This window comes from Aulostomus chinensis, chromosome 10 (genome assembly GCF_037954235.1).
Source record: "Aulostomus chinensis isolate RoL2024-O1b breed Wild chromosome 10, RoL_Achi_v1.0, whole genome shotgun sequence".
Classification (NCBI taxonomy): Eukaryota; Metazoa; Chordata; class Actinopteri; order Syngnathiformes; family Aulostomidae; genus Aulostomus; species Aulostomus chinensis.
In genome coordinates, this window is record NC_141329.1 from 4832357 (window position 1) to 4845683 (window position 13327).

The 13327-nt window shown below is 42.4% G+C and overlaps 1 protein-coding gene across 1 annotated transcript in view; it reads left to right on the forward strand.

The window, feature by feature from the left end:
* Positions 1–1297: 1297 nt before the first annotated feature.
* Positions 1298–13327, forward strand: part of clpb (ClpB family mitochondrial disaggregase) — a 28508-nt gene continuing 16478 nt past the window's right edge. Inside the window, exons 1-5 of the mRNA XM_086215699.1 lie at positions 1298–1962; positions 2407–2458; positions 4639–4725; positions 11711–11814; positions 13117–13245. Coding sequence (XP_086071825.1) covers positions 1506–1962; positions 2407–2458; positions 4639–4725; positions 11711–11814; positions 13117–13245 — 829 coding nt within the window. The 5' untranslated portion in view covers positions 1298–1505. The remainder of the gene's footprint in view (positions 1963–2406; positions 2459–4638; positions 4726–11710; positions 11815–13116; positions 13246–13327) is intronic.

A 13327-nucleotide genomic window follows, 5' to 3' on the forward strand; every position in this document is an offset into this window, starting at 1 on the left:
ATTTAATTCCTTTCACATTTATGATGAAAATATTCATTTATATTTCCAAAAGACAAAACAAAATATAAATAATTCCCTCAAAAACCAACCAACAACAAAGGTACAGCAGAGACAAATGTCAGCTGTAGAGCATCTTTGCAACATTCATATCATTGATGATCCAAATGTTCATCGGTCCCGTAAACCAAAGAAAAGTTCATGCTGCACGATTAAAACAAACAACAGCAAACACTCATTCCCCTTATAGATGAATCCACTAACATAATGACATGAAAATGCATTGTATGTCACTTAACAAACAGCAACTTTTGACCATTATCGCACACTCTCATTTTATGAAAGATAATAACAGCTTCCAATATCTGCCCATAATCACATTCCTGGTTGATATGAATCCAAGTCAGCATAACTCCACCAAATCACTGGTCAACAGGAACTGCCAGACATGGTGTGAGACTAAGACCTATGTCCTGCCACTCTTCTTCCAGTGCCTCTAATATTCCTTTCAAACTCCTCCTGCTCACTCATGAAATAGAGAAAGAGGGACATGAAGTAGTTGGAGAGAAACTGGACATTCCAACATAATGGTTGGACATCAATGGTTTATTATTTTTCCTCTAGAGGATCCTGCGAATGTCAATGATGGGCGCTTGCAGTAAAATCTCCTCATCTTCTATGACTGACAGACTTTCCAAACACTTGATCCTGAGAAAAAGAATCAAAATGGATCACACACCCCAGATAAGCCGTGTTTCTTTTTTGCATGTTCAGTTTTGAGAAATCAAAAGTTCTCAATCAGCTTGAGAGGACATTTATCCATTCTTAGTTTTTTTGGGTGAGGCAGATATTGGAGGGTGATAATTTCAGTAAACACTGATGTGAAACAATGGTTCCAGATAACATATTACTCATTCTGACATCAATTAATTCAGGAAAGTATGTGGATAAAATCCATTATGGTTGCCCATGCTATCATTAAGCAAGTTAATGATGGATTAATTTCAGTTAGTTAGCATGAGGCGAAAACTCGGCTGAAGCAGTCATTATTTTAATTTAATACTATTGTATCACTGTTTGACACAATTACATTTATTTCATAAAATGTTATTATGAAATATATCGTGAAATATAACATAATCTTTGTGGATACTTTTCAATATAAAAGAAAAAGACTTCTTGTTCTTCTTCTGTTGATGCCGGATAAAAGCCAAACCAAACGTTACCGCCACCTATCGAAAAACTTCAGTATGGCTGGGTCCTAGATCTGCTGCGGGGTCGTATATATGTGGGTTATATATCTGCTGTTGTTCCTCCGGCCTGCAGCTTCTCCATCTCTCGTGCTCGTCTGTCGCTGGTAGTGTTTACAGCCAGTAATTTGAGGTAGAGCGGCTCCTACATCCAGATTAAGACGGTGTATCTAGTCCGTGAGCTACCCTCTAACCCCCGGGATTATTGGCAGACTGAGGCTTTTAACCACCTCTTCGTTTTCGGTGAGTTTTTCCGCCATGCTAACATCTGTTCCTACCAGGCTATTCGCCCGAAGGTCGCGCAGCCTGTCACCGTGTAGCCGCGTCCTCCAGACCAGCTCAGGCGGAGCCTCATGCCAGAGCATCCGCGACACACCTGCTGATACCAACCGCAACCCCATCGTCTCCACCTCCCGGGTCTCCAGAAGGGGGATTTTAGCTGAGGAGACGGCTTGTACCAGTGTGACCCCATCGGTGCAGTTCCATCACCTCGCCCCTAGATGGCTTTCAAACCTGGAGAACCGCCGTAGCTCCTGGGCTGCTTTGGCCAATAGAGGGCGCAATAACAATCTGTTCTATGAGGAGACTGGCCCGAGTGGTGGGGGTGAGGGCCGGGACACAGGTGGTGGAGCCAGGCGAGCAGGACTGGCCTCTGCCGGCGTGCTGTCTGCTGCAGCAGTGGCTTTCTGCCTGAAGAAAGACTCTGATAACAAAGGTACTATGAGCTCAATCACCTGTTATTGGTTTGAAAAAATACTGAATACATACACACACACACACACACACACTCGCACACACACACACACATACGTCAGTTTATTAGATAGCTGGTACTGAGATGTTCCTCAGCAGCTGGAACAAGTTTATAACAATCAGGTGTTCCTTTTATTTTGTCTAGCCCATAGGAATAACCTGATACATTTCAATGGCACCTCACTTATTAATTCCTCATTAAATTTACACAGATTGAGTAAAACTGAACATTATATTCCCCACAAAATGAGGATTTAACAGTATGTCAGGGCTGTTGCATGTTAGCATCATCCAGGTGTAACCACTCATTTTGTAAGTGAGTACCTGGTCATGGAAGAACACTGGAGAAAAAAATGACATTTTCTGTGGGTCTGACTCCTCTCGTTTTCTGTTTGACAACAACAAGGTGATGCTCTCTTGGAGGCAGCGAGGACCAATAACCGTGAAGATGTGGCCAGGTACTATTGGCGCTACACTCAGTCACACACACACACACACACACACACACACACACACACACACACACACACACATAAACAAACTCATGTTCCAGTGAACCTCAGAGGACCATCCGGGATTGCGGGACTGTTAACAGCAAAGGATGTCATTTTGATTTCCTTGATGCTATTTATGAACATTTTCTGTGGCTGATTTTGCCATTATCAGTTTTTGTCAGACAGTATACTGTCTAACGTTATATTTAGGTATTTAGATTATATTAGGTATTTTCCAATACTACTTTTTAACACCCAACTTTTTGTTCTTTAAAAATAAAGAAACTAAGGCGGGTTGCATTGTAACAGCTGTAGTTCCAACTATGACCAGCATATGGAGTAAGAGGACTGCATGTGTCTTACAAGTAGAGGCTAACAGGACTAAGTTGTAGCTCTTGTTCATTCTTAAAACAGACTTTGGGCTAAAGGAGTTTTTTTCTGTTGTTATTATATGTTGGAGTAATTTGCTCTAAAAAAGAGAAGAAAAATGTGTCTTTATATGAAGATCAGCTCAATGAATGAATTAAGACAAACAAGAATACTCTGTTTTGCAGTGTGCTCCTGACATGTTTTTTGTTATAGGAAGAAAAAAATATGTGTGTGTGCATGCAATTACCACAACCTACAAATTTCAGAATATATCATCATCTATAAAATCAGTTCTGACTGTTTATGACCTGAAGGCTTGAAGTTTCCACATGTTGTTTTTTTGGACTAGATCAGCTTCCAAAATACTTGTGATGTCACAAATCAGCTCACATCTCCGTCTCTTAAACTCTGGTGTTGGCAGAACAAGAAAAATTATATAGCTGCGTGAGGCCAAATGTGGGCGCATAATCAACCCATGTCAAGCATGCCAGTGATGTCATAATGAAGTTAAATTACTGTTATTCTATTTAATCCTAGCCCTTTATCTCTCTCAATCCACAAATTAAACTACACACAGGCTCTTCAGTTCAAACTCAGGCATATTCTTCCATGCACTCTTGGGTCTGTTACGAAGGTACAGCAGCAGGGTGGTTGTGTGTGTGTGTGTGTGTGTGCGCGTGCATGTGCATGCACGCATGCTTTACCCTAAGTCTTTCTTGGACCCATCTGTCTTGCTGATAATATTGCATTACAGTTCCTGAATAACTGTGAGAACAGAACATGGATTCTGCACACTATACTGCAGAGTCATACATCTGAACTTGGGTAGTGTGGAAGAAAAATCTTGAACAGTCCACACACATTTTTTTAAAGAACATGTAGAATCGTACAGTAACTGTGCGTGTTTGTCCGTGTGTGTGTGTGTGTGTGTGTCCATTTGTAAGCTTAGGTTACCTGTGCGCATGTGACAGATGGTTCAGGTGAGAGTGCAGGTCACAGATGTGTTAAGTGCTTTGGTTGAGTTTCCAGAAGTGGTTGAGTGTCGGGGAGGGTTGGGGGTCTAATGTTTTCACAGGGTTTATACAACCTGTTGTACGACATCATACAAATCTGACGGTCAAAAGCTCCAGATTTATACTCAATACTTTTTTAAATATACATTTACGACAGTGATGAATTGCCATGTGATGTCTTTCTAGAAAATTCTCTCTGAAAGCATCTACGATGCATTTTCAATTTAACTCTGCTGTGTTTTGGTTAAAATTTATCTTGAGGTAAAATAAAGGTAGTAAAAGCTTCTCAACAGCCGGAGTAGAGTTCCTCTCGTCTGGGTTCTAAGGCTGATAGATCCAGTAATGACACTAGACTCAGAGAGCAGCGGAGCAGCATGACGACCAGACAGAGGCCACCGTGTTTACTGTAAACATACACTCTGACTGTCTGCTCAGCACTATGACAGAAGGATCACTTACACACACACACACACACACACACACTTGTTAGCACTGTGTGCTACCTAATGTCATACCCTCGGGCATTGAACTTAACACACACCTGGCTGATATACGTCCTGACTGGTCAAGGGGCTGGTGTGTGTGCAGCAGATCCCTGAAACACTTTAACTGATTTGCATCATCGTGTCTCTTCTATCCCTTTAAACAAATGAACCAGTAAATCTTATTAGTTCTGTATCACTGGTAGTTGGGTGATGTTAAAGATGATTTTTACATTTTGTTCTTATACTTGTAATTTAAGTTGATTCTTTCTCTTTCCAGGTTGTTAAAGGATGGGGTGGACCCAAATCACCGGCACCGTCTGGGATGGACCGCTCTCATGGTGGCAGCCATGAACCGACAGCACAGGTGGGTGTGCACGCGTGCATGTGTGCGTGCATGTTTGTTTTATTGTTTTAACTCACTTTTAAGAATTTGTAGCCTCAGAATCTGGATCTTTATCAAATATCCTCTCTTAATGAAACTTGTCAGACAAATGAAGCAACAACAGTAGGATTGAACAGAGGCGTAACCATGCAGAAATTTGTATGGATATAGCAATTCAGTTACTAACAATGTTAGATGATTGATGTAAAATTTAAATAGCGAGCGATATCGAGATCCACCATCTCTTTTAAAAAGAATGTATGTGTTTTTACTCGATGTTCATTATTGTTTTATGTTTTTAAAAGCTCAGGAAAGAAATTGTACAACAAAATTCTAGACATAATTACTGAGTTGATTGTGCAAATGATTGTGTAAATGTGCATGATTGTTCTGATGGTTGTTGAAGTGATTTCATATTGATTTCAGATCCCGAGCAGACTTTGTCAAATCTGCAAAGATTGCATCGTTCAGAAATCAGTGCGCTATATAGTAAGGAAACATGGAGTTTACAGTACACCCCTAGTATCAGGCAGTATAATGTGTCACTGCAATCTGCAGTGTTCCCTGGTCATGGTCTATCTAGGCATTAGGCAGCTGTCTGCAAGCCTTCTTGTGTGTCTCGTCTCTGCCTGAGTTGTTACAGTAGGTCTGCAACTTTCCGAGTGACAGACGGTCTTTACGCGCTCCCCCATCTCTCTGTCCAACAAATTCAATTAGCCTCCTGGCCCCCAGAACACACACAGCACAGAGAGGGGCTGAGGTTAAGACCAGGCCAAATCCAATTTCAACAGATTTTTTTCTTCTCCATCAGGAATCTGTGGTCACTTTTTTTGTCCAAGGGCCCCACTTGCCTAATGTGTAATTTAAACGTGAGAATAAGGCAAAATGAGCTTATCGTTCATCTCGGGGTAACAAATGCTGTTGTGATGTTAGGCTTTTATCATAAACTTAATATAACATTCTTCGCATTCGTTGTTTTTTTTTTAACATTTTCAATGATGTGTTTTAAAAATACCTATTGTTAAAATGCACAAAACATACACAAAATTCTGTTGTCACATTTAGCTAGTTTATATATTTGGGACAATTTGGAATATTAATCTAGTGTTATACCCACATACACATTTAAAGTTATCCGTCTGTAACTCAGAGATAAATACACTCTAATGCTGAATGATTTTGGGTGTGTGACGTATGTATGTCTTGTTTAATGAGGTGATGTGTTTCTCTCTGAGTGTTTTGTTACAATGTTTTTGTCTTCACGCACAGTGTCTGTGTGTATGTGTGTGTCTCTGCTGCGTCCTGTGTGTGTGTGTGTGTGTGTGTGTGTGTGTGTGTGTGTGTGTGTGTGTATTATGAGTGCTATAACTCAGCGAGGAGGTGACACTCCTCTGTTTTTAATCCCATCCTCCAACCCCCCAGTGAGCCGTCACTGCTGCAGGGAAGACGGAACATCAGTTCACACACATCATTCACACATCTCTCACACATCTCTCACACACTTATGCTCATATCACAACACATCTACACACACACACACACACACACACACAGTCAGGATGCGTTGATGCATAGACCGACAAGGAGAGCTTTTACCAAATATCTTACAAGCCAACTGTCTATTACTCAGTCGTACACCAACTTTATTTACAGCCGTTAAGTGAAAACAGAGGGTAGATTAGTCATGAACAAGGCTAGCCTGTAGCCACAACATCAACATGGATGCCACTGTTAAATTATCACACACACCCCTCCGCACTGTATTTACATTTTCCAGGACCAGAAGTGATAAGTGTGAGGATTATACATACAGCATCATTGCTTTTGTGAGAACAGTGTGTGTTCTCTGGCTGTTCAGAGGTGCATCGTCTACCCGAGGGACTGTGTAGAGGTTGAGCAAAGGGGGGTGTGTGTGTGTGTGTGTGTGTGTGTGTGTGTGTGTGTGTTTGTAGGAATTAAGGGTTAGACATTGGGGGGTTTGGGCGTGTGTTTGCTTAGCTTTGATGTGAGGCTAAATCAGGGAGGCACAGGACCTGGACCACTGTTTGCACTCTTTAACTCACAATACCCATCTCCATCTCTTTTTCTCTCCCTCCATCCCTCCCTCGCCACATTCACGTGCACAATGAGCGCCTAGCCGAGTGTAACGCCTGTTGATCGTTCCAACCGGTCTGCCGAGCGACTCATTGGGAGGGAGGACAGAAACGATGGAGAGGAGAGGGATGATGGAATGAGAGGATGAGTGGCTCATAGGTGAGAGAGAGGGACACAGAGAGAGAGACCGAGAGAAGATGGTTCAACTGTGGAGAGAGTGATGTTGAGTGGGATTATGGGTTTGGGACTGGGATTAGCTGGTGTACGGAGGGGAAAAAATCACCGAGGAGATCCCAGAGCAATATCAAAGTATTGTGGTCATAATACAATACAGTTATGATGGTAAAGAGTGACAGAATCTATTTACATTTCTGGGATATCTCTGTTTTTGTAATATACTCTTCCCAGTCACCTGTGGTCCTAACAATTTTGCTAAAGCTTCACTTGGAGCAGGCTTCAGCATGGCTTGAAGATGCCACAAAGATTCGGGAGTTACATCACCTTTTGTACTTGAAATTTTAATACCTGCCTGTGTTGTTACAGCACTGTCCAAGGAACAAAAGCTGTTGGTTAGGGTTAAGGATAGTAAAGACAAAACATACGTTTTGCAAGCTCCCATGTAAGGATTTATTAACCGAAATTGATGTTGAAGAAAAGTGATGCCATCAAGCTCTTCATTTACAAGTCTGTTGGCCTTAAATCCCCCTTTACTAGATAAATCCTCACATGGGAGCTTCCTGGTGTGCAAACTGGATGTTTTTCTTTACTTGTTCATTATGGGATGAAGGTGTCCTTGTTTTGATTCTAGGTTTAGGGAAAGATCATGGTTTCTGTCGCAAACAACTTCTTGGGGGTTGTCGTACCCAAGCAAGTTGACGTGCAAGTTCCATGTCATTTGTTTGTCCTTGCCCATGGTCACTTGCCCTCGGGGGATGTCGTGTTGTGTCAGTTACCTGGAAACTCAAGTGAACTTGTGAGATCAACCCTGAGAGAGCTCAGTTTGCAGAATGCGGAGTGATTTAAGACAGAATTTTACTTCAACTGTAAGGCCTGTTGCCTTTAAGCAAAAATGTGAATACAGAAGCCAAGTAAGTGCAGTCAAGACCTCTTTCTGGCACCCAGTTGACCTCAGGTGTTCAGCAGGGGAGGTGGGGTAAAGTGAGGTCCAGCGTCTGGGCCAGGTGGTCAGAGACATGGATGGTCAGTTCGCCTCGGGTGTCTATTATGATGCGAGGCAGACGGAAGTGTCTGCTTCCTGTCTTCGCTCCAGGGCAGGATGGGAAACAAACACCAGTAACACCAGTCACCTGCTGGCAGGCAACTCAAATCTGCCAACCTCAGCGCCAGCTTGTTACATGAACATCAGTGGTCCAGCCTTTTGGACAAGCATAGGGTATGAAACTGAGCCTGGAGGTCTGATTTCAAGCATCACTTCTGATGATGTAGCCTGGAGTGAGATGTTAATGACTCTCATCTCCAGAGGTGATATCACACAGTTGAGACAAAGTATGAGACTCGAATGACAAAAAAGCTGTTCATTACCTGTTGGAGTAATGATGTGGATGTCGTGAGCAGAGCACAAAAGCCCTAAAGCCAAAATTATTAACAAAAACAGGAAGGCCTCAGCACTCTGTTGGATTTATTAAAGTCTTCTCATTGAGTAAACTGCACTATTTATGTTGTTATGTGATGTGCAACTGCAGACACATCTCCCTCTTTATCTAGCTAACATTTGTCACATACTTTGTCTTTAGGTTAGCTGTGAACGTAATATAATCTTGCAATTTACAGATGATGTTGCAATTGGGAGTCTGTGATATTAACTTGTCCCAGTCCTTTTAAAATTGGAGTTTAACCCAATTAACCTCTGCATGCCTTTGGTTGGGCCAACTAAATTAGTGCTGCAACTCTCCTCCTAAATGTCCCAAATAAAGTTAGCCACTTGATCATCAGTTGATTAGTAAAACTATAAACTGTTTTGCAAAGCTCATTAGGTTCAGCACCATCCTTTATAATTAAATCTCCCTCTCTTTCATCTTGGTAGCTTCTCTTCCCTCCTTTCATCCACTCCTCCTCCTCTCTGCAATTTTACTCTCTTTATCCTTGCATGTTTACCTTTCTGATGCCATTAACCCTTTTCACACCGTCTTGTTTCTTCACACAGTCCTGCCCAGCGTCCTGTGACCAGCCATAGTCAGTTTGTGTGCGCCTGTATGTGTTTCGGAGGATGCATCCATGTGTTTGTAGAAGTGCTTGCAAGGGTGAGAGGAGAGCCCTCTTTGGGTCACGGCCCCCCTGCTGCCCCCCAGCCACAGTGATACAGTAACAAAAGGGGACCCCCCGATAGTCCTTTATACCATCTCAGCAAGGTCAGACACAAAGACCTGGCCAGCTTGTTCTCAGCCTCGCGATCCCACAGGAACCAGAGAGGTGGTCTGTCCTCGTATGAAACACAGAGAGGAAGTTTAGTTTCAGTGATGTACCAGGGAACGTGTGGCACCATAATTATTCATTCATTTAGAGCGGCAACGGTCAGGTGATTGTTGAATCAACAGCTATTTCTTCATTACGTCAGAGGTCATGTTTTTCAGAGGTCTGATTTTCAGCAGGGTTTCACAAAAACTGAGGCTGATCTTAACTAAACTTGGCTGACAAGTGGTGTGATGATAAGATACCAGTGGTGTAGAATGGGCCAAGGAAGGACCCATTTAATTTGGGGACAGAGTAGTCTCCTTTTCTTTTCTGTTTTTTACACAATGTACTCATTGTGGGTTGACCAGCTCTAACAAACACCTCAGGAACTTTATGATGCATTGCTATTTTTGTTAAATGACGTTAGGCGGGTGAGGTGGCCCATGTGTATATTTTGGTTGTTATAGTTATGAATATCTGAGCCCTATCTGGTGGGTGAAACTCATTTGAATGTATTGGATTGGTTTCCTAAACCAAAGCTATATATATTAGACAGAGCTCTTATGGAGGAATAGATAAATTACTCATCAGCAGGTTAATCTGTGATTTTAATAATCAGTAGTTGCAGGTCTCAAATTTATTAAAGCTTCAATTTGTTGTGAAATACACATTTTTCTTCTCAAATTGTTGCCCAGTTTTGTCAATGTTCTCACTCAGCCTGGCGGGCTGTCTTTTGTGTGTTTGTGTGTGTTCACATGCATGTCTGTCTCAATGTCAAAGCCATTGCTGATGATGGTCAATTTAAAGAGTGTGTGTGTGTCGGCCCGTGTGCTCTGTAGACGGAGAGACGGTACCTGGAATGTCTGTTGGGTCACAGTGAGTGGTGTTGCCGAGGTAGTGTGTATTTGTTCTATAAGGCGGTACGCTCCAATGAAGGACTATACACAAACACCCACAACACACAGACCCCTCCCAACAGTGCCGGAAACTGGCCTGACCCCTGGCTCTGCAATGTACACATATGTACATGTTACAAGGCAGACAAGTGTGTGGTGAAGGAGGGAAGTGGTCATTGGAGTGGATCCACCATAAAGGGTCCAATAGAAGTGAATCAGGTGAAGAGTTGGAAGTGAGCATCTTTTTTTGTCCTCCCTGCATGGAAGTTGGGAGGCTCAAACTTCTGTCAAACTCCTTCTAAGATTAAATCTGACATAAACTTTTCTGCTAATGTCAAAGATTTCTGTGTTTTATTATTGTTTTTCTTATAGGTGTGAAACAAAGGTGATGTTGCACACTATGCAACAATCAGAAAAGCAGTGTTAAAATCATTGTCTTGATAGTTGGTGGTTTGTTGTCAAAGTTAGAGGAGGTCGTGCACTACAAACCTCCGATCCACCCAATGGTGGGATAACATCTCTCAGATGGGTGTGGTCACCTTTTTGCAACGATTCCTCCACCTTGATTGGATGTGTTATGACCGTCATTTAAATGAATGGACATACATTGTACTTCAATTTTAACTTTCAGGATATGATTTGATAATTCTATCAATTAAGATTCTGTTTCCCCAGAAATGAGTTCAGCACCATGATAGAGCGATGTGTTGCAGAGCAGGGCCTTGAAAAAATATTATTTTCAGAATATTCCAAAGTATAGTGGTGCTTGTGAGAGAATGTTGTATGACTGGGATGATTATGGAGCACAGGAATGAGACCTAATTTTTACTTCAAATCACTTTTCTCATCTTGACTGCTGCTTGTCATCTATTAGGGCGGGGCAGTGGTGGAACCCATGTGACACAGATACAGGAAGTGACTCTTCAGTTTAACGTCTCAGTTCCAAACCATCTCGAAAAGAGCAGCATACAGCGTTATTCTCCTCGTACATGAGAACACAACAATGTTTCTCTTGTCATACTGTCATGAAAACCAGAAAAAGTCCTTCAGTTGGACAGCTGTTGTTTTTTTTCCAGCCCTGGGGAACATGAACAAAGCTAGAACTTTTCTATAAAGTCATGGAAATTTACTTCTCAAATACCTAAAAATCTCTTTTCAATCATATTGATTTGCTGCATGTTTATCTTGTATCAACCCATGTAGCTTGTCACTGTAATTATTTATTTATTTTAGTCAGTTATTCACAGGTCAGTGTTCGCTTGGATTTTCCCAATGTTCCAAATTTGGAAAAGACATGGAAATATATCAGGGTGTATGAGCCCTGTGAACCATTGCATGTGTTTGAAGAAATAATAAAATGCACCAATTTAAAATTTCTGGACTGTCTGAGTGATAATTATCACTATCTCTTGGGGTTGATAGCATTATGAAAACTACAAGTAATTGCCATAAAATGAAGCATTTATGGCATTAATTTGTTGTACAAATGTGAATACTTTTACCACTAAGTGGCACTATTGCTTGTATGTAAGCGTGTGTATTCATCTGTTTTTGGTGTTTCCCAGTGTGGTGAAGGTTCTGCTGGAAGCTGGTGCTGATCCAAACACTGGAGATCACTTCAACAATGTCTACGAAACCTCGCGGGAGAAAGGCATCCACTCACTGGAAGGTAAAAAAACAACAACAAAAAAAAACACTTTGCAATTGAGCACATCTATCGTGCAAGCGATTGCTATATTACGCATATGAATCTAAGTGTGGAATCTGAGATTATGAGACGCAATAATTTGCATAAAGATTTGCATATATGTACACATTCATATCTTGTGTGTTATTCATATAATATGTTCTCTGACAAGTAGTGCATGTTTTATTTGTTTTTCTTTTGAGCTGTGCAGCACACGGGCAGGATGGCGCACACTCACACATGCAAACACACAGGCGCGTGCACGCACACCCACACACACACACACACACACACACACACACACACTCTTACCCCCCCCCCCCCCCCTTCCGCCTGTGTTGGGTTTCTGCAGACATATTTATATGGGATATGTATATTGCAGACATTTATATGGCTGTCAGGTTTGGGTCCACGTGGGGCCAGCATAGCGTGGGGAAGCGTTTCCCAGACGCACACTGATGGATGGGCTAGGGGGGCCTGTGTGACGCTTTATTGGGTTAGCTATGATTATCCCGCCCGCTCTCGCTCTCTCTCTCTCGCTCTTCTCTCTCTCTCTTTTGGACTTGCTCTCTCCCTCTCTTTGAAACACAGACACTGCAGAGAGAAACTGTCGTTGAGAAGAAAAAGAGTGGGACGGATAGAGGAAGAGGAAGACTGATGAAGGACAGTCGAAGGAAGGGGGTGGCAGGGAAAGAGGGTGGGGACGGGGAGTTGGTTAGGGAGCGGCAATGGATTGAGTGAGGTAAAAGATGGAGGAGAGGGAAGAAGATGCATGAGTGGAGGGCGGGAGGGATTGATGAAAATGGGTGGGATGATGAGGGAGAGGAAGCCAGAAAATAGATGAGACAAAGTTATTGGGATAGAGGGAGGAAGAGGATGCAAGTGATGAAAGGAAGTGATGGATAACAAGGAGGAGAGGTGGAGAAAATAAAAATGGATGGCATGAGATGGGTGCTCTTATGGAAAAGATGAGTAAGGAAATAATGATAACAGTCTCTATGAAGACCCTGCAACACAACTCATATACTTCACATGATGTTGAGCCTAAATCTGTGAAAATGAACAACTTGTTTAACGCTGGAAACATGAAAGACAGTTTAGGAGTCCGTGGTGCTGTCAGCGTCATGCTCTGGAGACGCATCATTGGCCGGGATCATCGTATCCCATCAGCCCCAGGAAAAATGCATCTCAGTTTTAAAGAACAGCCCGTATTGAAGTCCATTTACATTCAGGAGTTTTTTTTCTCTCTTGCTCAGAAGTCTCTCTGTGTGTCCTGTCCTGCAGTCCTGGTGTCCAGAGAGGACGAGTTCAGCAGCAGGCTCAGCAGCAGGGCCGGCTTCCGCGGCTGCTCGGCACTTCACTACGCCACACTGGCTGATGACCCGCTCACTGTCCGTATGCTGCTGGAGGCTGGTATGTCATCTCCTATTTCTTAACCACAAACAAAAATAACCAGAACAATCACTGAAACAGCAGAATACTGAACAATATTAAC